Source organism: Diplotaxodon limnothrissa, linkage group LG14 (assembly GCF_057381915.1).
Source record: "Diplotaxodon limnothrissa isolate DT_005_m linkage group LG14, D_limnothrissa_male_GT1.1, whole genome shotgun sequence".
NCBI classification, from domain to species: Eukaryota; Metazoa; Chordata; class Actinopteri; order Cichliformes; family Cichlidae; genus Diplotaxodon; species Diplotaxodon limnothrissa.
Window position 1 is genome coordinate 8536833 of NC_140609.1, and position 27725 is coordinate 8564557.

The following is a 27725-nucleotide window of genomic DNA, read 5'->3' on the forward strand; positions in this document are numbered from 1 at the left end:
AGAACAGATCTTTATAAAATGATCGTACGCTTGTAGAAAGGTTATAAAGTGAAGGTCATGTTGTGTGTGATTGTGTCACACTTCATGCTCAGAAATGTAAAAGGACTATGTTATAAAATGTGGAGACACTACGAGCAGAGTAAGAGTACACCGTCTTCAAAAACATTCTAAATGAAAGTACAACCATCTGCCATCAAGCTTTACTCAGTCGCCCTCCTCTCAGTCTGTCAACCAGGGCGCCTGTAGCAGGCCTCCTTGTAGGAGGTGGCATTGACAACGCTGAACATGTCTCTCCTAACAAAAGACAGGAAATTTTTCAGAGGGCAGAGAGGCTGGCTGACGTGGCGGTCGTGTGGGCGACAGAAGGAGGTGTGAAATGTCACGTCCTCGCCGTTGTACAGCACCCGGATGAATGCTTCGCCGTATTTGGCCTTTGACTTCTCACCTTTTCCACCTCTCTTTTTTACTTGGCCTTGTATCATCGAGGGACTTTTCCACAGTTCAAAGACAATTCTTGCTGCAAACCTTGGGAACCGGGCTTCTTCGAGACCCAGGGCACTTAGCAATGGAGCCACTGTGACATCATGGGCTGAAGAGAGAGTGAAGACCTCCTCGCCCCCGGAACGAGGCTCACGACCAGCCTCGATGCTCTTAGCGATCCGCTCCATCTTGGCGGCGGTTCGGTTGAGGTAGGGATACATCGCCAGGATGGCGTATTTGTGGTACAGCCCCGCTCTCCTCCGGTCCACCTCATCGTCCAGCTGCTGCCGTCGGATCACGGCAAACTGTTCCATAGTCAGGCATCCGCCGGCGCCACTATCCCCTATGGGAACACATGGGAACGAAAGGCCATGGCACAGGTGGCACAGCAGGGAGTCTATGGGGTTTGCAGCTCGGAGCTGCCGAGTGGGAAGACCCAAAGTTCGTGCCATATCCATGTAAGTTCTCTCCAGTTCAGTATCGGCCGCTCTGAGCTGATACTGCCTCCTCTGCTCCTCCTCCAGGTACCTGTTCCTGGCAGGGCAGTCGCAGGCCGAGCTGCAGAACAGCGTGCTCCACTGGTGACGCACGGTCAGCTTCGTCCAATCAAAGTCCGGAAGGAAACCGTAGAGGAAGGCCAGCCCGCTCTGAAGAGTGCGACTCTTCCCTGTGGTCTCCACCCAGATCTGACGGGGCGCCCAATCAGAAGGGAAGAGACTGTGTTGTTTGTAGGCGTGGTGGAGGAGCTGCCCATTGCGAAGGTGCTGCACCACACCTGGACAACGATGGGAAAATGAAACGTGGCATGAATGATGTAGAATAAATTAAGTGAGTACTCAACACATAACAATGTCTGTAAGAGTTCGGTTCAACTGCTCTTGTCACCTGTCTGCGTGAGTTCTCCCATCTCACAGGCACTGTGGCTGGGCAGACGAGGAACCGAGCCCAGAGGTGACTCCCAGTGGCCGCGACCCCCCAGGCCCATGTGATGGATGAAGGGGTCCAGCAGGGGGTGGGAGGGTTTCCTGAGGGTTAGTAGAAAAGACAAGAGGAGTTAAAGATGTAATCCATGGTCTCATGTTCACATAACACAGACTTAAGCCTCCGTTGCTGCTCAGGTGGATGTGGTTTCCCCACACAGCTGAAATACGTGACAGTTTAAAAGCTGCTCTTTGTTTCTGAACGGAGATCAGCTTTTTGATCTTAAAGACATCGTTAAATTGATCAGAAGTGTCACAGTTGACAAATGATGATAAATGAGTTTAAATCATTTAAAATGACTTAAAAAGTCCAATTACAATATTTCAAACTAATCATAATATTTTCAATCATAAGTGACTTCAATGTAACATCTAAATAACCAAGCAGAGCTTCATTCTCAGCAACTCTACACAATACCCGAATCAAGTTCAGTAAAGGGTGACAAACAGAGTATTTGAATGCGATTAATTGTTTCAAATAGTTCTGTTTATAGGTACTTTCGGCTGCTGCCACAAGGGGTCGCCACAGTGGGCAGTGCTGCATGTTTGGATGCCCTTCCTGACACAGCCCCACAGGGGATTTGTGTCTCCAGCTGGAACTGAACCAACAACCTTCCACTTACCAAGCAAATGTGTACAGCAATATTTGTGAGGACAGATTAATTAAACTGTGCTCAATCTTAAACATTTACTCAGCGTTTTCTTACTAAAGCTGCTTTAAAAAAAAAAAAGTCATCCAGTAGATCCACACATGGAATAACCTTTAGCTCATGTCATTACACCATATAACGCAGCATTGCAAAGGCAAACATTAACTCTCTAAACTGCTTCTAACCTTTCAACAGAACTTCCTGTTCATATTTCAGCTTTAACCATTGACAGGCAGCTGTGTGACCCCTGAGTGTCTAACCTTTTTGCTAACATGATGCTTGCTCATTTTAATCCTGCTTATGTTTGTTGTCCACTCAAAAAGATTTTAAATGCATAAAAACTAATACAAATACTCCCTTTTAAATCTTAATGGAAAATCTGACTTACATAATGAATTGTTTATAAAATCCTCAAGGTTAATAAATTAGTAGGAATAATACAATAACTAAAGAAAGGTATTAATATAATAATGCTTTTTCCCCCTCAAAACATGAAACACTCGTAAAGCTGAAACATCCATCATTGTTCTCCTTATCAAATTCACAGTCACAGGGTCTCCCTCAGGTGTCATGGGACAAAAAGTTAAGTACACTCTGGACAGGTTGCCAGTCTACCACAGGACCAACACACATCTACGGCTAATTTAGAATCACCAGTTAACCTAACGCGTCTTTGGACTGTGGGAGTCTCCCTGTGGACCGGAGAGAACCAAAGCTGCCATAAGGAGAACATGCAGACTCCACACAGATGGTCCCAGAGGGCCAGTGAATTCAGACCATGGACCTTCTTGGTGTGCAGTAAAGCTAAAACAGCAAGCCAATGCATCACTTAAGTCTATGTATTGAGGCTTTGCAGTAATTTTTATGAAGCCTGCTAGTATTATCCATCCTCTTACACTTATTCAAGTCAGATCCACACCATGGACAGACTCCCACACAGGGCCAACAGAGAGACAGACAACCATTCACACTCACATTCACACCTAACCCCACTAACTGCATGTTAGGAACCTAGAGTACCCGGAGAGAGCCCACTCAGAAACGGGGAACAAATGCAAACTCCACACAGAAAGGATGGTGGATTCAAACCAGGCCCTTCTCACTGCCTTGCCAGTATTATGTTTGCATTATATTTAAAAAATAAATAAATAAATAAAATGTACAGCGCGCTTCCAAAATGTGAGGATGTTTTTGTATTATACAATTTACATAATCTTATAACATCACACTGGGGTATGAAAAAATTATGAAATTGTCATTTGCCATCTTAGAAATCTTAACAAAGCTGATAAGATAACCTGTAACGAAAATAATCATCAGTCGCAGCATGTGGTGCCACTCCCCACATTCACCACCAGGTGTCTCTCCAGCACAACACTGCTCTGCAGCAGCAGCACTGTTCAATATGTGTGGGAGGCAATACGGGAAATGGAGATATAAAAAGATGAAAGAATTTGTTGCCTTGGGAGAAATGCACACATGTACACACGCACAAAGCCTAACACCCACTCGAGCACGCATACAAGCACGCACAAACACGTAGGGATGAGGGCAGCGAGAGGAGCAATCCAAGTTGTAGTAGATTAGAGATGATTGAAGATTACAGTTCAATATAACAAATCTGAGGGAGCTGCAGTTCAGCTCACTCAGATTAAAACGGGTCATGCGCACATACACAGTTTCCATAGTGATTACATACTGGTTCGGGAATGAGCCGTTTTAGAAAAAAACAAAAAAAACAACACGCACACAGAGCCGTCATTACCCTTAAATCATGCCTGTGATTGTTGTGACGCAGCTCTACAGCTAGCAGCTACATTACAAAGGACAATTGCATGATGACAATGGGTAGTTTGTGCTTTTTATGCCAAAACAAAGGCTTCACAGCACTAAACTCTTAGTTTTTTAATCATTATTGCCTTTTCCTATCATGCTGCATCAGCAGCTGTTGTCACCATTTAACCAAACCTTTCTCTGCATTATCACAAGTTAATACTCCCTTAAACGACACTGAATATGTGCTATTCAGTGCCCACAAGTGCTCCAGTTCGGTGCCATCAACTGATGACTTTGCTTTAGGGAGTTTGAGACAATTCACATTTTAATTGGCTACACTGGGAGACTGGATGTCAGCGGATGGGGACACTAGTGCAGACAAAGAGCCAGCCAGGCTGTCTATTAGGCTGATTGTTGCTAACCAAAGATTACACAGCCCAATTACATTAAGCAGGGATTATTATCACTGAATGGGATGGGGGGAAAGATTAGTGTGGCGGGAGGAAGGGATGGAGAGATGAGGAAAGAAGAGGTAGCATGAGTGGAGGGGGTGGGGTAAATAAAAAAGGGAATGAGATGGTGTGGTCAAAGCTGGGATGAAAGCAAATCGGATGACTGGTTCAGGGAGACAAAAACCTGGACAAAGACTGCATTGGTAGAAGAAGAAAAAGCAGAAGAAGAAGAGAAGAGATGTTCCCCGATGAAAGAGCTCAGTTAACCACAGATGGAGACAGTGGGTCGACAAGCTGGTGCCAGGGTACACACACAGAGGCGCACACACACAAGGACACACACTGCTGAGCTCTCTGTAAGGATCCTGCCCAGGGCATATGCTAGTTGAGATCCCTGTAATTACATGCTGGTCTAAATAAAAACAGAACTACCTATGTTATTACCAGAATAAACCAAGACATACAACAGACTCACCAAAGCAAGACAAATGCATTTCAGCTAGGTTATGAAGCTTTCTGAGATCTACACCTGAAAAGAATTTTGAAGTGGTGACCAAGCAAGCAGCAATGTTTGGGACCGAAGCCAACAAGGAAGTGTCCAACCCCCCTTGAAACAAAGCTGAAGTTTGCTTCACAGTTCACAAGTGGATCATCCCCATGACCTCTTAGGTTAAAAATGCCAAAATTCAGCCATAAAAATGTCATGTTTACAACGTGGTTTTAATTTAAACCACGTTGTAAACGTGAGAAAATGTTAGCGTGACTATGAGTGCGAATGGTTTTCTGTGTCTACGTATTAGCCCTGCGACAGACTGGCGACCTGTACCCCGCCTCTGGCCCTAAGACAGCTGGGATAGGCTCCAGCGCACCCCGCGACCCTGAAAAGGATAAGCAAATGGATGGATGGAGTATTTATTCATAAATCTTTAACAGATGAGATATTTCAGTTGGGACTAAATAGACTGAGGACTGACACTGAAAACATGGCCATCAAAAATGAAACACACTGTCATGATGGTCATTTAGTTACAGCCAAAAATGAAAAGAGGTGAGTGTTTACACAGAATATTAACGGGGAGATGCAAAATGTGTGGCGACAGAAGAGCAAGTTGATGGTTCAGCTAAATATATACAAGCATTAAAATGCCCCTTATAATGCTGAACTTTGCACAGAACTAGCTATTTCCCCACAAACTAATCCTGCATAAATAAAACTGAGGAAACTCATATTATTGTAGCATTTTAGTGTCTAGACCTTTTAAATAATGCCCACTCTCAATCAAAGGGTTGTTATCAGCAAACTCAGCATGGTTAGGAAACCTGTCCATTCTCAGCTTATCAGGTTTCACATGCTGGACTTTATCATATTCTGTGGTGTTCCTGGGCAGCCTGAGCGGCACCGTGGAATTATGGTCATAAGAGAGAAGCACTGCATCCATAAGAAGTTGTTCCTGGGCCTGTAAAGTGTTGTCACTGGCTGCTATATCACACTGGGCGAAGATAAGAACCAGGCAGTTTTGTGCAGGCTTCTCTGTACATAACTTTACATTTAAAGAGCTTCTATCTCAGTCTGCTGGTATGTATACATGTGTGCATGAAGCTTTTTCTGCTTTTTAGTTGCTCCTCTGTGAATATGTATTTGCAAAGTAGCTTTGATGATTCCGTAGCAAAGAACCAGTCGTCCTCCTGCTTAGAGTGGTCGTGCAGCTCACAGCAGCTCACAAGATCAGAAGGACTAACCATCTGCAATCCAAGACGGTGGAGGTGGAGAAAAATCAAGAGAGATCCACTCAGAGGGGTGTATCTGAATGATACAGAGGGCCTCAAAACAGCAAAACGCACAGCACTGCAGCCAGCAGGGAGAATGTGACGTGATGTAATGAGACGGGAAGAGTCAGGATTAGTCAGGACCAGTTGGTCAGCAGCAAAACAAGAAGAGTGGGGATGCTCTCAGACCGATAAACACGAAGATAATGGGACACTTCTGTGTTGGTAGTAGTATTATAGTACAAGACTGAGTATTGAGACTTTTTACACAATACGCAGTCTTTTGCACATTTCTAATTACACTGTTGTGACTGCACTGTCTTGTGTCTGTATCGCTCTGTTCTGTCTGGTGTTGCACCATCTTTGGGGGTTTTTTTGCAATTTTTGAACATTGCACTTTATGTAGTCCTGTGTTGACTGTCTGTTATATGTCATGTGTAGCACCATGGTCACTGTGTACTGTACCACTGCAGACGGTTGGACTAACAATGAACGGAAGTTAGGGTAGTGGTGCAACTTGAGATATTTAGCAAGTTGAGTCTTGAATACAAATAACACTAAATTCTTCCACAGTGAAGGCAGTTCAACACCAAACAACAAGACAACGCATCAAATCCAAAATCTGCTGCTATATGCTAGCTTTGCTATGGGCATGGCCATATTACTAAGATGATGTGACAGTGCTTTTTAAATATATTTTTACTTTTCTGTCACAACTAGTCATGGATTACTGTTTATGCTCTGCCCGACTCTGCTTAGATCAGCTGGTTGTTGATTTTGTAGAGTTGCCAACAGGGAAGTCCTGCCTCTGAAGAACAAACTCCAATAACCTGGTGGAAGGTGTTTCCTCCATCTCTTCTTTACTCATTTTAAATTTCACTTTAGACACAAATATATAATCAAATAACAAACATTGGCTCATATATGTGGATCTACATATCTTTGTGAATGAATTTATGTGGTAAAAATACAATCCAAGTAGAGAACTACTTTATTAAAGACAAAACAAAAATCTTTGAAAGTCAATATTCAGTAATAAGCACTAAAAACAAATTGCCACTCCGCCTGATGGGAACGCTGTTATTCTGTATCTCATTGTACAACCGTATAGTCACAATAAAGGCATTCTATTCTATTCTATTCTATTCTATTCTATTCCTGCAGGTACTTGATCATAAACCGCCTAAACCAGAGCGACGCTTTATATTTAATAATCAAATGTTCATTGCATATCAGCTGCAACTAACTAATCTGAAATGCAACCCTTTGTTTCAGCCTGAGAGATTGGCATGTGGCCTGCACTGTCCAGATGTGCAGAGCTGATGTTGCTGCTTTAAAGCTTGGTGCAGAATTAAGTTAAGAAGTGACTGAATCTGAAGCCAGGTACACAGCCCAAACACACGACCGGTCACAGAGAATTTATTGACCATATGGTCCAAAATCCCACAGAGTGTGAGTGCACAAAACCCATCTGACCGAATAACAAGAAAAACTGCCATAGCAACGTGCATTTGCAATAACTGAAGTGAACACAACCACACAGAAGCAGACCTCTTCTGAAGCTCAAGCACAGGGGCAAGCTGGCTTTTAATAACTTCCTATCAGGAAGCCTTGTCTAGCCCCCTCTTGACTGAGCTGCAGAGCCGGGAAGAGCAGACGCACTGTAAAGTCTGGAGAATGGAGCATAATGAATAAAGGAAGATAACAATATTAATTTCTGCGTGTGTGTGTGTGTGTGTGCTTCCACGCATTTCTATAGGGAGTTTCTGTCCTGCCGCCTGCAATCGCTGGAAAACCAAGCGACTGTCTGGGGTATTCATATGTTTAATGCTTATACAGGTCCTGATTTACCAACTGTGATGCAAATTAATTGCTGTGAGGCTCTTGAACATCACACAAAAAAAAAATCTAAAGCTGCTTTCTCATTGAGCTCATTTTCTGACAGCTGTTATCTAGCCAGCAGTTTTTGTAGGAGGATATCAAAGCCTGGTTCAGTAATTGGTGTCTCACTCTCACCCACTTCCCATCAGGTCTTCCTGCCAACCATTAGACAAAGGGGGCCAGAGTTCATAGCTGGGAGATTACTGCTAAGGAAGCACTATTCTCCAATCTGGTTTAATTAAAACAGTGGGCACAAAGCCTTCATTTTCACACTGTAGAAACCACTGTAACACTTTAGTTATGCCACTCATGCTCTTGCCCTTCTGTTAAAAGAGTAAAACACCACACTAATCAGCTTCCGCTACACTTTTAGATCAGTCCAGAAAACATTTCTTGAGGTTTATTGTAGCATCATGTTAGAATAAGAATGTGATTAATAAAAAATGCTGCAGGTTGTATTTGTTCATCTAATGGGAAACGTGAGTGTACCTGCTAGTGGACAGGGTGCAGTCAATGGCGGGTCGCTTGGTCCTGGGAATGGAATAAAGCGGATAGCGATCACCATGGCGAATCATCACATGGACAGACAGCAGCTTGTAGTCAGCAGGACTGTGACCTGTCAGAGGAGACCATCTTCAGCAATTTTCCAATGCATGCGGTGGAAAAAGGCACCATTATTCGCCATTATTCTCCCTTTTGTTAGCAGATATCAGATTACTTATCCAAGCATCAAGACTGTGGTTAGATTAGGATGTAGCAGGAATATGATGATAAGAAATTAGAGCAGGTATGTTCATTTCTTTCTATCAACAATTCAATCACTTTACAAAGTGTGACTCTTAGCGACAAGTACATCGAATTATCTCCCGTAGAGTTTCTGGCAATCTCCACAGAGCTGTTTCCCCAACTATCACTGTTGTTTTTGTTACATAGTCCAACATGTACTCATTCTGACACACAAGGGAGAAATATTTTCAGTTTTAAAGTTCTCATAAATTCACTGTTTTAACCTAGTACCAAATGGAAGGCAGAGATAGTTAGCATATAGTGCACTATACAAAAAATATCACAAGATTTGAGACAATTTGAAGCAAAAGTGCTCTGCTCGGGGCATCAACTAAGGCTGGAGTTGGCAGCAACATGAGACACATCAAAGAAATTGGAGCACTGTCTGTGAGTGTATGACTGTGAGTGTAAGTGAGTTATTTAAAAGTCAAATCAGAAGATAGGAGATGCAGGGAAATGAGTGTGTGTCCTTGGGAACATTTCACCACCTTAAAACAAAAAAAACACCACTGCGCATGTTAATAACTTTGGATGCACAGTGTCTGTCAAATCTAGCTTTATGCCACAGATGCTATAAATCAACACAAGTATAAGTAGCAAAAATACTTTTTATGTTTCCGTAATGGTTGATCCACAAGTATGTGTGGAAAAAAGAAAAATATAAAAAAGAACATTAATTTTTGATTAAGATGCAAAATGACACTTATTTACTTGCATAGCCAAACAGGAAAATCAGTATTTAGTGATTTATTGTCCAGTGTCTGAAACTGTCTAAAAAAATATATGATTATTTATTATTTCTTGTTCTTATGACAGGTGGTCTAATAAATCTAAATGATGAACGTGATTTATTTTCCTCCGGTGAGAGAAACTACCACGCAGTGAATTAGCGGTTGCTTGTGTAACTCATCTCAAACAGTGCAGGATATTTGTATGGTTGCCTCAGGCTAGAAACAGAGCTGTGCTGTAGTGAGATGGAGCTGCAGCATTACAGATGATGCAGTCCAGGAGAAGTGACGTCTCCAAAATTAACACATCCCTCGTGCCCTGACACACTAAAGCTGACATTATTACTAAATTAAGCATTTTTTGTGCTGTCCATCAAATCTGCTTCTGACTCGTGCAAAGAGAGAGCCGGCCTCAACAATATGTCTCTCACATAACCAAACTCACAATCACACACAGCATTAAGTTTTTTTTCAGATTTTGCTTAAATCTGATTTTGTGTCACTGTGCAGGTCTCACCCTCCCAGGCCTGTTCAGTGCGGTTGGGAATGTTGCAGTACCCATAAGCCTCAAATATGGGGTTGGGCTCCTGGGTGTGAGGCTGTGGGAACACTCGCTTTCTGCTCTTCCCCACAGCCACCCCGATACCTCCATCCGCAGCATGGAAAGGGCGCTCCTCCACTATCGGTGTGGTGGGGATCAGGTTCACTGTGGAGAAACAAAGTGGCATGAGAACAGGTAGAAATACAGTATATATATGTTTTTTATGTATATATATATGAAGTTAAAAGTAAAGGTAGAAAGAGAAATGAAAGAATTAGGAAAACTGAAAAACATCAATCTAAAGCATCATAGTGAGCAGCTTCACTGGCTTAGAACTCTAAATAGTACTGTTTTGTCTTCTGCCCAGGGATCAACATGGGACTTTACTATTTCATTAATCTGTGTACAACATTTAAAGTGTTTTCCATAAAACTGGATTCTATTTTTGGCAGTAGCTGGGGTGGACATGCTTACGTGGGTCCCTGCAGGATGTTGTAAAGCCAACTTTATGATATCAATTATGCTCACAACAGTAACCTGGTCCTGCCAGCTGACAGGGAAATATATAGTGCTGAACATGGTGCCATCATGGTACCTTCTTATAATAGTAATAATAATAAGATGGAGTCTAAAACCTGGCAGCACGAGTTTCAAAAGGTTTTCATCTAATGGTAAATAGAGGAGAAAAGTAAAACCACAAAATAATGGAGTAGCAAGACACAGACATCTGAGAAAACCATTTCCATCTCAGTTCATCTCCATGTCAACAGCTCTGTATCCTAAAACCCCCTCACTGCCACCACAGTGTTGCCTAGGCACTGGCTGACCTGTGAACCCGAGGAGAAATGGTCCAAAGAGAGTGGAGCGGCAGTGGGAACTGGAAGGATCATTTAAATGGATCCAACCCTGAAGAAAAAGAGGCTGAACCCACACACACACACACACACACACACCCCCCCACCCACCCACCCCCACCCCCACCCTCACACACACACACACACACACACACACACACACACACACACACACACACACACACACACACACTCTCTCCAGGCTGGCAAGTCAACTGTGTAAACATTACATCCTGCTGCAGAGAAGAAAAAGAGAGGCCCACTGTCTGCCTCATCATAAAAGACCTAATGAGTTTTCATTTCTCAGAGTGAAATGACTGAAAACAACAACAGAGTGTAAATAATGTTACACAGCGCCGTGTCTCCAGCGGGGCTCATCAAGACCGTACAGTTTGCTCAAATATTTACTTCTGTTTGTACTTCACACTAGTATTTACACCTTTTTTATACAGTAACTTCAGATTGCCTTATGCCTGCTTTATATTTTACCATAATGCCTTTAAACCCTGAGAAAGCCCTCTGAATTTCCACTTTATTGAAATGTACTACACAAATGAACTGCCTTGCAGTTTTGCTCCAAGGATCGTGTTTTCCATTTGTTTAACTGCCACATGCATTGTGAGCTGTCTGTGAAAGACTCCATACTTTCTAATGTCCCGCTCTGAAAGGACATTAAATATCCTCATGGCCCATCAATGTAACCATTGTGCATATGTGCAAAATTAAATCTTGCCTATTACCTTAACCCGATTTAAATAATCCTTTAAAGGCATTTATCAATTGGAAAACCCAGACTGTTGCTGCTTCCAGCTATTCAAATGTGAGCTTTGGCTGCTGTTTTTAAAGCGCCTGAGCTTTTGCTTTTAGGATCCTTGGTTTTAGAACAAACTGACTCGCAACATCAGTATCTTTTAAATCCCTTTTTTTCTGTTTTACTTTGGTGCATGTGCATTATGAGTTTTCCACTCAGTTAGGTTTAGAAGTAAATATTATCAAAAGGAAAACACAATAGTTCACTCAATAAATATTTAAAAAGTGAGACAAACAGCTCTGCTTTTAGTAAAAGTAGCTGAATGGAGCCATATCTCACATCTCCCTCAGCAGCACAACAATATTATCACACACAATCTGTGCAGCTGATGTACGTAAAGCACAACCTGTCACAGGTGTTTGTCAATGCTTCTTAACAGGTTTGTCATGATAATCCTCGTCTAAGAATTGTAGTACACAAATACTAGAAAAGCTGGTAGACTTTTAGAACATAGAACAAGCAAGAACATCTAAGAACAGTTATTTACCAAGACAAAGCCTGATGTCTTTGTCTTGGTAAATAAAAAATGAAAGTCTTCATGAAAAGTTTTGAATTTGGACATAAACTCACCACAAATGAGAAAAACGACAAGCTCAGCGACACGAGTGGAGAGCATTTTGACGACCGTTCAGTAGCTCGAGGTCTGACTGCACACACTGGAGCTCATTCATTACCATAACTTGTCCTCCTCCACTCACTGTGCCCCCATACACTGCTACCCCCCACCACCACCACCACCACCTCCCAGCAACACACACACACACACACACACACACACACACACACACACAGTCTGCCTGGAAAAACCAAACGTTTGGAGGCCAGTTCAGTCACAGTTGCCTCCACAATGGGGCTTTTGTTACTCCCTGCCCGACACTGTCACGTGCATACACAGAAACGGCAAACAGAGCATTACGCACACGGGACACAACAAATTCATGCAGACATGCTAAATGTGGCTCGATTAACATGCCTTCCAAGTATCCTTCCACCTCCGTCAGACCTGAGAAGAGGGCTACCTGAGTGTTTTCAGCAAAGGTGACAGCATGCAAACATACACGCATCCTGACTCACAAACTCAAAGCTAAACAGTCTGCCCTGTTAATTCTCCCACCTCTGAGTATGTGTGAGGCCATCATTATAAACACGCAGCCTGATTTTTACCTCAAGGCAAACAGGCGGCTCTGCCTCAGAAACGCACACAAACACATCTGTGTCAAGTAGAGCACCGCTGTGATTATGGAAGTATAAAGATACTCAGAGAATGTGGCTTGGCCTCAAATCAAGAAGGTGGGTGCCCACTTATAGTACCCAATTTGAGAGCACACTGTACTGTCAGCACTGCTGTAACCAAAGCCCAGTGGAAAAGATGGAGCAAATATTGACTCATAGTACAGACATAATGAGCAGCTGGAGGCAGCCAGGACTTGTTGCATCCTCACCTTATGTCTAGTGAACGTGAATGGAACAACTCGTGACAGAAAAGCTCATCAAGAATGAAATCATTCACAGCTGGAGGAGGCAGCGCTATGGGGCTTTACAAACAATCCACAGGGACGAAACAGATTAACATCCTCGTGGTTCGCATTTCATTAATCACTAATGGTCAGTGTTACAGCAAAAGCACCCATAAGCTCCTGATTGCCCCCGATATAGATCTGAGTCTTTTAATACCCGGTATCTGGTCGGATTTATTTTGTCATTAGGGTGGCAAAGCAGCTCTTTGGTTAGAATTATTATATAAATGTTAGTGGAAACTGAACCATCTGGAGAAAACAAACAGAAAACATGGAAATGCTAAATCATCGTTAAATGCAAATATGAGTGTTGGGTTTCTACTCCACCTACGGTCTGGTTTAGCTGGCCTTGGGGATGCAAGACCCCAAGGCCAATTATCAAAATCATCAGGATACCTCATTTGATCTCTTACATCCAGCTCTGTCATCTAAGTCCTAGAAAGAGTTCAGGGCTGCAGGACAAAATGCATGTCCATGTCTACAGCATCTATATTAAACATCAATACCAACAACCTAATCAGCTTAGTTTTGTACTTAGGTTATGCCATTATCATGCCATGCACAGCTGCCATGTCCTAGCAACTGAACCACACTGATGATTTGCATGACCGTCACAGTTCAAAAGCTCTAAATGAATCTGTATGGTTAAAAGATTTACCAGAAAAAAAATTAGGCTATGCATGCACAAGACTCTGATTTTTCTGTATTTACAATTTATGATAAAACTCACATGTAATCTATACTACTCACTGAGATTGGACTACTTTGACTTCACAGGACAATAACTGCAGCACCTGTGGCAATTTTTACTCTTCCTTGCTTGACTAAGTGTGTTAACGCTGGGCCAAACAAACAACACCACATGGGCAAAAAGCCCCACAGGTCATAAACCATATGAAACACACAGGTAATGTAAAGCGTGGTAGTCTGTCAGTGTGTTACGCCTATGACAGACTGGCACCGTTCCAGAAGCCTGCATTTGGCAAAATGCATGCTGGGATGCATTTCAGCTCATACATCCTGGCATAAAGTAAGCACTAGAGAAAGCTGATGGATAGAGTGAGGGAATATTCTCAATCTATATTCCAGCTAATATGTCTGAACAGTGCAGACAGTTAGTCTACAACAGGCCACTTTAATAATTAGTGAAGCCATTTAATTTAGTATGCTTGACAGTTGAATAGCTTTGCATTAAAAATGTAGGCCGCACCACAATTTGTCTTTAATGCATATCTATACTACACTAGGTCTATTCGTATCATGCTCTGCAGTATTTTGAGCTGTTTTGTTGAGGATGAGTAATAGCATCGAAATGTTGGCAGGAAAGGCTGAACATCTTCTCTAAAGTCATATTTTCAATACCCGTCTAAATGTTGTTTGTCATGCATTTGCAGCAAGCTGACTCTTACTCTGAAATCCAATCTCATCAAAATACATCAGCCTGTTTTACTTCAAGCGACTAAACAGCCCCACAGCAAACACTCACAAACACCACATCCGTATGTTCCGTATTTTCTATCCACCCAATGTAATGAATGTTTTTTAAGAGCAACACCTGTATTTGATGGGCTCTTACTATCAGTAAAGGCTAGTCTCAGTTGAGCCTTGTGAGATTATTATATTATCTTATGCCACATTATACCCCTAATTAAAGATTGTGAAATCGTTATGTAGTTTTACGTTGCATTTAACTCTTGACTTAGAAGAAGGTGACAACTATTAGATTTATTAGACCGATTTGTATTACGTTAGACTGCTGATTTATTGTGAATGAATTGCATTGTTTTATGATGCATTACACTGCTGATTTATAAGAAATACTGTTTTCAGAGAATAATGGCCTTATTTGTCTGATTAGAAAAGAACAGAACATACTACACAGGAAGCCATGGTCATAACTTAGGCTCACTGAGAGAGAAAGAATGTGGATGTTTAGGTTTTATGACTTTGGAGGGAGGCTGAAGCTATAAGAATGTGAGAAACTGTCAGACATTTCAAGATCTGGTGGACCCTCCTGTTCGGACGCTTTATGCTCAAAGTGTTGTATGGAATAAAGAGATTGTTGATTGAGTATTTAGACACCGAGTGTTGTTCTTCCTTCAGCCCAAAGATGAAAGAATTGGGGTATTTAACAGCCTATAGAAGAGGGGAGTCAAACGTAAGGCCTGGGGGCCAGAATTGGCCTGACAAGACTGGACTGCTTTGAAAAATGTGAAGGAGGCTCAGATGACCATACTACACCAAAGTAATTAATAAACAATTAAATGACATAAAAGTTCCTGTTTTTTCAGTCTATATTTTATAACACGTATATACTACTATGTTATATTAACACATCACTAGGATTAAATTGCAGAGAAACCTCTGTAGAATGACAGAAAGGGAAGTTTCACTGGGCTGACCCACTTAAGATTAAAGTGGGTAACGTAAAAGCAGTTTGACATTCCTGCTACAGAGGGATGATGCCTACTCTGTCCACGGTCTACCAATGCTGGGAGTTTTGGACACTCGGGTAGGATACACTCTAAGATAGAGTGACTTTTGCTGTAACAATTTTTGTACTTTGGCATAAAAAGTCAGCGTCTATATGCCCCCAGACGTCTATAGATACGTTCAGTTACGCACCTTGTGGTCATGTCCGATGACTTCTTTAGAATACATGTTGAAAGCCTATAACCAATTGACAATAATGAATATAAAGGGCAGGTGAACAAGCTGTTATAAAAGGGAAAACTATTCAAAGAGGCTAAAATGTTTCATATACCAGTCTGTTAACTTGCTTTTATTTTTTCTTCTGCGTTAGCTTCATTTTTCAGCTCTGTAGGGCGTCACTTATTGTAAACCAATAACAGAACTGTGTCTAGAATAAGTAGAAGAAAAGTGTGGAATGTGTGTCTTCAGAGATGCCCGTACTGTAAGATATCATCATGTGGATGCAAATGATATGGTCCGAGACTTTAGCTGCATTGTGTTCAGTCATAGTGTAACGTGAATGTGATATCACAGAGATGGTATCGCTATACAGGCTTCATTCATAAAATGTGTGCAAAAATAGCAGGTGAAGAGAAACTATGGGCAGCTTCTTTACATGATAATAAAAATGACAATGTTGCTAACAGCTGTCTTTGGTCTACTAATAAAAGTGCCAGCTTTACAGATGCTGCTGTTAGTAATGTACAATTACTGACTCCATTACTGATGTTTGTTTTGTCTTTTTGTTTTTGTTTTTGTTGTTGTTGTTTTTTTTTTTGGGGGGGGGGGGGGGGGGGGGGTTGCATTTCAATTATGATTTCCAGCAGAAGAAAGACTTTTACTTGTTTGCACAGCTTTTCTTACACCACAAAAGTAATGCAACTGTATTCATACAGCCATGACTTCCACTCTATTTGTTCTGTTTTCCTTTTCAGTGAAGGGAATGATGATCAGCAGGTTACCATAGCAAAAGGGCAACGCTTTTATATAGTGCAAGAAAAACAGAAGACCACGAACAGAGCCTTGAGCCTCACCATATTTAACCTTAAATAATAAAGATGTAGACTAGCAGTTCTAACATTTCTAAACGAGAGCCAGACCACATACGTTCCAGATGGTTTCCAGCTAAGAGGATACCAAGATTGATGGTGTTGAAAACCACACTAAGACTCATGAACGATGGAGTCATAGTTCACGGTTTTCCGCTTTGGTGAGCTCTGCTCCAGCAACTCTGGAAATGGACTGAAATGACACGATTCTTGTTGCACATTTGGGCTAATAATGGCTGGAAAATAATTATTTGGAGAATAAATATAAAAAGAACAAAAAGATAGACAATGCTTTAATTATAGACGCTGGATGAAGGCGTGGTTTCTTAAGTGGAACTTCAATGGCCACAGAAATTATAGAGTAGAATCAGCTGTTCAGAAATGTTCAGAAAGACAAGTGGGCCGTTGAGTACAATCCCTTCCACAAGATTTTTTTTTCCATAGCATTTTCACTGCATGTACTGGTAGCTCAAAAGCATATCCAGATTTTGCTCAGACACCATCACTGTCGCTGGTAGTGACTGCAAGGGAAGGAATGTGAGAAATGTGGAGAGAGGAATTTGACATGTGCTTGGAGGTATGCCTATTAAACACTTAAGGACACTCATTGGTAGATTATCATTTCCAAAGTAAAAAAAAAAAAAAGTCAAGTGATGCCCATGCCTGTTAAAACACTGAAAAGAAGCTTTCAGTCTTTTTTGATCCGTCCAAACAGCACTTTGTTTGAAGGGTATACTTATGGGACTTTCTTTTATCGTTGTGTAAACCTCACAGACAACCTGCCTTTCTTCTTCTTTTATATCCTCCCATGGCAGTCCTCTCTCACAGAATCTGACACTCTAGAAGTGCTTGACTCTCACAAAGTTCTGCATCACCTTTACTTTTGCTGCTTACATCTCAAAATAGATTACTCTGAGTTCTCTGGAGTGCCCCAGAACACTGTCATCACCGTCCTCTGGGAGTTCCCTGTCAGTCCCTTCCCCTACCTTTGCCTGCCGTGCTCTAAAGCATGTATTGGTTTTTTTAATTTGAGGTAGTCTGGAGCCAGACAGGCTCATTTACTCCGCCCTCAATAATCCTCAGTCACTCTGTCTCTCACCGTAATGATCAACAAACAACAATAAAAATAAGGATGGGCTTTTTCTTAAAAGCAGGCTGGGGGTAAGAAGGAAGAGCAGCACTGGAGCAGATGAACCGAGCAATAGCAGAAAAGTGGAACAAAAACAGAAGCTGACCATCTATTAAACATGAGGAGAAAATCCCTCATGCTTTCGTACCATGCTTTTTCTGGATAATGGCTCAATTCTTTTTCTATTTGTGATGAATAAATGATGACAGCAGCTTTTCTTCAGCAGTATTACTGATCAAAAAAAGGTTTGTGAGGGCAGTTTTAAACATAAACAGTTGTCTTGGGAGGATTGCTACTTGTGAGCTTAACTACAGGTCTTTTTTTCCAGACTGTGTTTTGCTGCACTCCTCCCAACTACAACGCTGCTGTAATTTGTGCTTTGTCTATCTTTGTCTTGGTGGTTGTCTTTCCTCTGGTCTCCATGGCATGCTTTGTTCTTTCCCGGTAATCTGGCACATCTGCACAAGCACCATAGCACTGTATAGTTTACAAATTCAACCATTCATTTGACTGCTATAAGACTAAGCCATGGATATGCTGGTAAACCAGTTAGCCTGACATACTTTAGACCAGGGGTGCCCAATCCCGGTCCTCGAGAGCTACCGTCCTGCAGCTTTTAGATGCATCCTTGTTCCCACACACCCAAATCAAATGAATGGCTTGTTATCAGGCCTTTGCCAAACATGATGGCATGCTGAAGAGGTAATCAAACCATTTGATTCAGCTGTGTTGGAGTAGGGATGCATCTAAAAGCTGCAGGATAGTAGCTCTTGAGGACTGGGATTGGGCAGCCCTGCTTTAGACTATTGATTGATCTTAATAGTTCTAGTTAGCTATCTGAGGAGCTTGTGGATTTAAGTTGCTGACTTGACCTTCAGTGAGACTCCTCCAGTGAGTCCATGTTTGTATTCCTTCATGTTCAGATCTTTGAAGGTAGCAAGAATGTATCAAAAAGCAGAGACCTGATACTCATGTGTGCCAAGTGTTGTCCAGGACGAATGTCGATTTACCTCTGCACTGCTTCTGGCCAGCTGTTCTGCACCAGTATAAACGTTGGGCTGAACATTATTAGATCAATGTAGCTGGGTGTAGGAATTGCCTGCATTGACTGACTGAATTGTGGGTCACATCTCCAATCCCACACTGAAATACAAGTCCTGATAAGCCACAAGAACTCTCTCTTAGCTAAGAAACCAGAGAATTTAATACTGTTAATGAAAAGGACGATATCAAGTAATGAGGATGCCATGAATGTGAAATTCTGGGCTGATCCCAATATTAAATGTACACTGTAAAGTCAACAAGTACAAGTACCTTGGGCTGTGGGTGGACAATAAACTGGACTGGTCATGCAACACAGAGCACCTGTATAAAAAAGCCCAAAGCCGACTGTACTTCCTCAGGAGGCTGAGGTCTTTTAACATCTGCAGGAAGCTCCTGAGGATGTTTTACCAGTCGGTGGTTGCTGGAGTACTTTTCTATGCTGTGGTGTGCTGGGGGAGCAGCACAGCAAAGAAGGACTCATCCAGGCTGGAGAAACTGATCAGGAAGGCTAGCTCTGTGGTCGGCATGAAGCTGGACACTCTGGTGACAGTGGCAGAGAAAAGGACATTAAAGAAACTGCTGGACATTATGAACAATGCTGGGCATCCTCTGCACACGGCCATAAACAACCAGAAGAGTCTGTTCAGTGACAGGTTGCTTCTCCCCAAGACAAGAACTAACAGACTTAAAAACTCCTTTGTCCCACACGCCATCAAACTGTTTAACTCCTCTCTGGAGGGGAGAGGGAGGGGAAACAGGAGGACAAAGGAGGGGGGAACAACTAAGCTGTAGTGCCTCTTCACCTCACTGTACAATACCTTGTGCAATACTTTTTGTAAATAGTCAACAGTGCAATAGACTCAATACTTGAAATGTGCAATTCACTTGTATTTTTATTTTTTATTCCTATTTATTCTATTTATCCCCTTTGTATATTTTATTTATATTTGTCTCTGTATTTATATATGTGTCTGTATGTGTGTGTGTGTGTGTGTGTGTGTGTGTATATATATATATATATATATATATATATATATATATATATATATATAACATTCTGTAACTAACTTCTGTCGGTGCTGTGCTTTTTTGGAAATCGAATTTCCCAGAGGAACCCACCCGAGGGATTAATAAAGTTCTATCTTATCTTATCTTAAAATCTTAGTTACACTTGGTGCATAAAGTATCATACAATGTGAGAATGTGGTCAAACTGTTTATCAGAAGATACGTGTGATTTTAGGACACTTAAGCCTAATATTAGCTGGCGTCATGTTAGCCTATAAGCAGTTGTTATTGTTGTTTAGCTGGCTTGTTGTCAGGCGTCCAGAGACAGGAGGGCCACATGTCTAATCTGCTAACCGTATGTAATTATGACAAAATAAGCAAGCATGTTGATGCATGTTTTCATGTGTTAAGAGTTCTGAGTTCAGTTCAAGAGATGAAGCTTGAGGTGGAGAGGATGAATTGGACATGAGGAAGGAGAGAAAGCAGTGGAGGCAGCAGATGATGAGGACATGGAGAAAGACATGATGAGAAAATTATACATGTACAAATATTAAACCTTTGAATTAATTAAAAGGCGTATTATGCATGTGCCCGGTCTCTAACTACATAAATAAAACCAGATTAGGGGGAACTTTGATATCCAACTGAGTTACTGTATTCCAGATGGTCGAGCAACATGGTGGTTTCCACAAACTGGTGACCGCTCCTATATATTTTCAATAGAATAATTCTAAGTTAATAAGAATGCATCAGTTTGTTGGAAGACACATTAATCAATGTATATTTATACTTACAACATTCTTTTTGTCTATCAAAGAACCTCAGCAAATTATTCACTGTACCTTTAAAAAGAAAAAAAAAGTGTCTTTTTGCTTGTTTATTTTTGTTTTCTACTGTTTTTTGTGGGAAAACAAAATGAAATGACCATTATGACCAAAATGAAATGACCCAAATCAACACCGGCAAGACAAAGGATCATAGACTTCAGGAGGAAGTCACCCCCTACAACACCGGTGAACATCCAAGGGAAAGACATTGAGATAGTGGACTCTTATAAGCACCTGGGTGTTCACCTCAACAATAAACTGGACTGGACTACAAATACAGACGTCCTGTATAAGAAGGGCCAGAGTCGACTCCACCTGCTGAGGAGACTGAGGTCCTTCGGAGTCTGCAGGACTCTGTTAAGGACATTCTATGACACTGTGGTAGCATCTGCCCTTTTCTATGCAGTGGCCTGCTGGGGGAGTGGATGCACGGACAGGGACAGGAGCAGGATTGACAAACTGGTGCGGAGGTCTAGCTCTGTGCTGGGATGTCCCCTGGAGTCTGTGGAGGTGGTTGGTGAGGGGAGGATGTTAGTAAAGCTGACATCCATCATGAACAACCCACATCACCCACTGCATGAGTATGTGAGTGGGCTGAGCAGCTCCTTTAGTCAGAGACTGAAACACCCTCGCTGCAGGAAGGAGCGCTTTCACAGATCATTCATCCCAACAGCAGTTAGACTCTATAACTCCTCAATCACGATGTCATAAGGCACTGGACACTGTGAACATCCACGGTCACCACTTCATGCATAATGGACCTTCCATGACCTTCCAAGCTATATAGTTTATGTCTTCCATATTTCCAACTATATCCATAATCACATACTGTGTATGCTACCATTGTATATAGTGTATTATCTTACTTTTTTTCATTGATTGTACTTAATTGTATTTTTGTATTTCCTTCATATATCTGTACCTGAGCTGGGGTGATGCAAAAATTTCCCCGTTGTGGGATCAATAAAGTCTTATCTTATCTTATTATAAAAATATTCAGCTAAACACTAAATGTCATATCATTTGCTAACACACAGTCAACAAAGCTGATATTGGCTGATATATTAGTCCATCTCCACTTTATAACATTTTTAAATACACTGAGTTATAGAGGGGTATCTGGCACTTTTACAAACAAGAAAATTGCAGTCTAGGAGACAAGCATGAGACTGATAGCATGGCACTAATATTAACTTACACAGCAGCTTCCTCCAACATGCTCAACCACTTCTTATTATGTGCGAGAAGGGGAGAGAGCCAGAGAAAAACAGTCTGGATTTAAGGTCCCAAAGTGCAATAACTAGATGAGCAAGAGTCACAGCCAGCTTGCTCTTGCATTATTTTCCAAAAGATTAAACTCCAAATTTGTGTCATTCAAGGCAAAATATGAGGAATAATAAAGGAGCAGTAAATGCAGTCATTTCAGCACCCGATCTTACACTTGACTTTTTTTTTTTTATACGAGGACAAAATGTTAAAACAGCTGATGAAGGACAGCTCAGGAGATTTTAAAGTCCAAAATACCAGCATAATCCTGTGAGTGTGATTTATGGCAGTCTAATCCTATACGCTCGTCCAGACACAAGCTTGCGGTCGCTATTAACACTTGTGCTGCTTCGGGGGTATTCATGAAGCCAGCGCAAAACAGCTTTGCAATTTGTTCACCACACCCCATCTGCTTCATCAAGCAGCAATATTCCCTTTCTCACCAGCACGACTTGCAAATCACATCCAGAGCGGGGCAAGCTTGTCTCCTTTTACAGAGCGGTGGTTTCCTTGCATTCACTGCGGCCGGCCGGGATATGCTATCTAGACAATACCTGAAGGGGATGCTGGACAATGACTTGATTGAGAAAAGACACAATTGAGTTCACCTAGACATTCCACAGCAGATGTGAGGGCGACAGAGTATCGACAGAGGGCCACTGGTGCTGCTGGTTATTAATAGACAGTCAATGGGGGATTCTGCTTTGTTTAGATACAAATGGGGTCTCCTGAATGGGACAGCAATGACAGGATATGCATGTGTGAAGACAAAACCACAAGCAGAAGAAAAAAATAACAGAAGCAACTTAAGAGGAAATAGCAGAAAAAACACACTAGTTTATACCTCAGTGTTTCTTTAATAGCAACAAGAGTTCAAAATAAAAAATAAAATAAATGGTCCATGATCCCGACCCCTCCAAAAAAAACAAATCACTCACTTCACTCATTACATGAATGATCTTTAAAAATCGGACATCACACTTCAAACACACCGTACTTACAGAACTGGAGGCTCAGGCTGAGGATGGCCAGCGCTGCTCCACCTACCACCACCAGGAGGAGGAAGCGGTTACGAGCCAGCATCTTGTCATTTGATCATGTGATTGGTCTGCTGCGCCCCTGTCCATCAGCCATCCAGACCAAGTCCAATACCCTGCAGTCTGGACACAGAGCCAGGGAATCCATGTCAAACAGTATCTTTACCTTTGCCTGACACCCCTGAAAGTTTCATGCAATAAACTTGTTTCTCCTTGTGCTTCACAACATTTCAAATATTTCAAACATATCAGCAGATAAAGGTTTTCAACCCTTTATGTCATGAAGTTCACTGATATAATACATTTGCCCATATGAAACAAATGCTGATGAATGGACACCTCACGAAAGCACAGCTGAGCCATTCTGGCACAAGCTCCGGACTGTTTCAGGAGAATCAATTTGAGCGTGCATCAGATGTGTTGTCTCTGCTGGAAATACTCCAAGCGGTTCGGGCTAACTGGACAGCGTGTGCAGGCGCTGAAAACACCACGTCCACTCGCTTGATGTGAATTTACACCAGACAACCACATTTGTCTGTCACATAGATGTAGTACTAAGACACTTTTCTGAAATCGTCATCTAATGTGATCATTTTTCAACTCATCGACTGGAGATGTGACAGAATGAAAACACATTTAACTGTCCAGCGTTCTTGATGTCATGATGCATCTAGTGCTGGTTTGTCATTAATAAATCAGACTTTGGTTGCTGCAGCAGAAAAAAAAGACAAAATTTCGTCGCACAAATCAGTGGTGCAGATTTACACTTTGCCTGAAACAGAGCAAAAGTGCAAATTGGTTTGCAAATGCAGGGCATCATTGTCACTTAGAAAGTGTATGAATCAGAATCAGAATACTTTATTAATCCCGAAGGAAATATGCTTATGCATATTTGCTCTCTAAATTGCTTAATGAATATTAAGCTAGTGATGAGTTATATTAATGAGCCTCCCAAGCCATCAGTCCTCTGGCTTATTGCTAGTTACCAGCCAGCGAGCTTGTGTACTTTATTATTTCAGCATATTGAAGATTGCTGTTCTTATTCTGGTCACACTTGGCTTCATTATTTGTTTACAGCACAGCTACAGTTCCAGGTGACTTCAAGTCAAATGGATGTTACATGTCACTGGCCAGCAGCAGCCGTTATTCAGTTTGAATTTTGCTGTAAATGAATATGGATCAGTCAGTATGGAGTAATGCTGCTTTAAATGCTTGACGATTTGGTGGACTACCTCTACTGCATGTGGTTAGGAGACTGAAACGGTGTCTGGTAAACATAGCTGATCCTTTGCCCTGGGTTCAATAACTAAAGAGTCCACCATAAAGCCAATGTATTATACTGAAATCTGTGATTATTCATTCTGAATTATACTTAAAAACTGCAACAGGTCATTCAACTAATGAGACTGTTTTAAGGCAAGACTGTAATGTGTAACCACCTAAATTACGGTTTGCAAATTTAAAAATGGTCGACTACCTTTGCAAACAGGATATTCAATTAATATTACTGCAAGGCACTTTTACGCATGGGCATTATGATCAGAGGCTGAGCCCACCTAAAGGTTTCCTGGAATCGACCCTTTTTTAGGTGGTCTTAAAAACAGAAGTATGACTGCATTTTAGGGTTGGGGGGGGGGGGGGGGGGGGTACCGGATGTTTCGGCATACATACACTTATGTTAAGCCCGGGTTGTTTTTTCAGAAGCCCGGGGTCTTTTGGGGTGTGATTTTTTCATAGTTAGATGCCTGGCTGATAACTGTATAAAACAAAAACTACACACAATATTCGAAGCACATAGTGCACACTGTGGGAATTTACGACTGTGCGTAAATCCCCCCTAATATTGGTATGATCCGAGCTCAGACACTGAGCGAGGGGGCGGGGGGAGCTGCTGCCTGCGAGTGTGCTGTTGGAGAAGCGCAGCCAGGCAAACAGAGGAGAACTGAAGATACCAAAGCAAATCATTCATACTGTACAAATAATGTCAATATGACAGTGTATCACAAAAGAAATGGATCACTTAACCCATATTACGTTTCTTGCTCTTCAAGTGAATCAACAAATGGCGAAATGAAAAGCCGAACAACAACAATGCTGTTTCTTTAGAGAGTCTTAGCTTACATGTGTTTATTTCATAGTTTCAGTTGTTTCCCTCCATGGCTAAATAAATCTGTTTCAGTAATGCACTGATATACAAGAATGGGCATAAGGGGCTTCTTTCAAAGAAAAAACTCAGGTAGATGTTATTTTATATATTATGCTTTGTATGTTGTTCAGTATATTTCTATGCAAAACAAGAGGAATTTCAATACACAGCAGTATATTCACAGTTGAAACCAGATATTTACATACACTTTATGGAAAACACAAAAACATTTTTTCACTGTACAACATTAATTTAGAGTAAACTTGTTTTGTTTTATGTAAATAAATATTGAAATCCATCCATCCATCCATCCATTCGCTTCCGCTTATCCTTTTCAGGGTCGCGGGGGGCGCTGGAGCCTATCCCAGCTGTCATAGGGCGAGAGGCGGGGTACACCCTGGACAGGTCGCCAGTCTGTCGCAGGGCCAACACACAGGGACAGACAACCATTCGCACTCACATTCACTCGCACATTCACACAATGGCAATTTGGATTTTCCAATTAACCTATCCCCTCAAGCTGCATGTCTTTGGACGGTGGGAGGAAGCCGGAGTACCCGGAGGGAACCCACGCAAACACGGGGAGAACATGCAAACTCCACACAGAAAGACCCCGGCCTGATGTTGGAATTGAACTCAGGACCTTCTTGCTGTGCGGCAACAGTGCTAACCACCGTGCTGCCCCCCTAAATATTGAAATATCTTTTGAATTACTTAAATGTCAGAATAAAGAGACCGAGCTGTCTATTTTTATCACTTTCATCAAATTTAGGAGTACATATACACTAAGTTTATTGTTAATTAATAAGAAAACTCCAGACGATTCTGTTCTGAGCTGAAGAAGCTTCTGATAGGTTAGTAGAGTCCATGTGAGTAAATTGGTGGCACAGCTGTGGATGCATATAAGGCAAAACACAGAGCCCGTTTCTTTAAAATGGGAAACCAAAACACCAGGAAAAGAATTGTGGAGCTCCATAAGTGTGGCTCAATTTTGAATACAATTTGGTGCCATTTATAATTAAGAAATACAGATAGAAAGTTAACAAATATGTTTTTTATATTTATCAATCTAAAAAAAATAAACATTTAGTCTGATTTGATGTTACAGTTAAAAAAGTGTTTGTGATTTTATCTGAAGAGTATGTAAATATCTGGTTTCAACTGTATATTTGATTATGTTGGTGTTTGGCTTGATTGTCAGCACAAAGAGGGAGAGAGAGGAACAGAGAGGGAAAGGGAGAGAGAATGAGGACAGAGCAGATGGAACAAGAGCAGGTGAGAAACACATGTTAGTCAAATGGTTGTTTACCAAAAGTATCACCGTATCATAGGTACTCGTGTATCTCATACCTAGTGTTTCTTTTTAGGTTTGTTATTTTTTCAAATTCTGTATTTATTAAGTTATGCAGACTTGTTTGCACAACAAGGCTAAATAATTATATAAACTTTTCTAAATAGTGGACTTTGGTACAATTAAAAAATAAGTGTAGTGCAGCTCTATGATGATTTTTAGTGCTACTATCATCTAGTTCTGATTCTGGTTCTGTCTTGATTAAGTCCTAAGTAGTCCTGATTTTGAACTGTTGTAGTCCTGCTTTAATTCCGGATCAGTTCTGGGTCTGGTTGAATTGGGGTTTAGTCCACGTGTCTTGATACAGCCCTGATTCTGTTCTGCCTTGCTGCCTAGTTAAAAACCTAGTTTAAGGTGTCCTGCATATGTGATATATATTTTTCGCTATATGAAGTCATTCTTTTTTTAACAAAACTCAAAAAAATCTTTCAGCCATTTCTAACCCCCCCCCCCCCCCCCCCCCATCCCACATGCATACTACCCTTTAGGGCTAAACCCCGGGTGTATCAAATGCCTGCCTCCGCCTCTGATTTAATCCATATGCTTGTTATCTTTTTTTTTTTTTTTAATGAACAAGGGAGGCCTATTTTAAGTTAACGGGGTGCTACTTTGCACAATGCTTTCACGTGGAACTCAAAGAATCCAAAATAAAGGAGTCAAATAACATTGAGTTATCTAGAGTCACGCTTTAACTAACAGAAAAAAACGGAAGTACTTGAGAGATGCGGGACAGAAGGGTCTGTTAGCGTTAGTTAACTAGTTAGCTAACATTTAGCTAGCTGGCGTTCATTAATCTTTCATGTTGCCTCAGCAGTCCCGCTGACTGACAGCTTTATGGACAATACAGTACTGTTGCCAGTGTTATCAGGGTTACTGTGACTCGACTTCCTTTCACTTTATTCGTCTATACCTGTTGCTTCAAAGCGCTGGAAAAAGGGCAAGTTATTATGTTAAAGCGTAGCTTTGTGTTACCAAGCATGAATACATTAAGTTGCCACATCAACAATCCGACTCGCTCCAAAAAAAGACGAACAAGGAAACACTAGTTGCACACTTTCGAACAGCTACAATCATCAGCAAATGAATATTTTATTTTTTGTTTTCCTTACCTGGAAGAACTGACGCTGTCAGAGCCACGGACAACAGGGTCAAGCACTTGAATCCAGCGCTTCTG

General features: G+C 41.5%; 1 protein-coding gene across 1 annotated transcript; it reads right to left on the reverse strand.

Moving 5' to 3' along the window:
* On the reverse strand, positions 1–27725 carry pxylp1 (2-phosphoxylose phosphatase 1). Its single transcript, XM_085371114.1, has 6 exons — positions 27661–27725; positions 23019–23177; positions 10018–10206; positions 8476–8602; positions 1366–1505; positions 1–1255 (listed from the first exon to the last, which is right to left on the reverse strand). The coding sequence occupies exons 2-6, from the start codon at positions 23098–23100 to the stop codon at positions 228–230; spliced, it is 1566 nt and encodes a 521-aa protein (XP_085227240.1). The 5' UTR covers positions 23101–23177; positions 27661–27725; the 3' UTR covers positions 1–227.

What these genes read in the sequence shown, in the direction of transcription:
- pxylp1 (XM_085371114.1), bottom strand. Translation starts at nt 23,100, where the DNA reads ATGCTGGCTCGTAACCGCTTCCTCCTCCTGGTGGTGGTAGGTGGAGCA. An exon ending in CACTGAACAGGCCTGGGAGG is followed by an intron (nt 8,603 to 10,017) that starts GTGAGACCTGCA and finishes CTCCTCTGACAG; the next exon opens with GTCACAGTCCTGCTGACTAC. An exon ending in TGCACCCTGTCCACTAGCAG is followed by an intron (nt 1,506 to 8,475) that starts GTACACTCACGT and finishes ACTAACCCTCAG; the next exon opens with GAAACCCTCCCACCCCCTGC.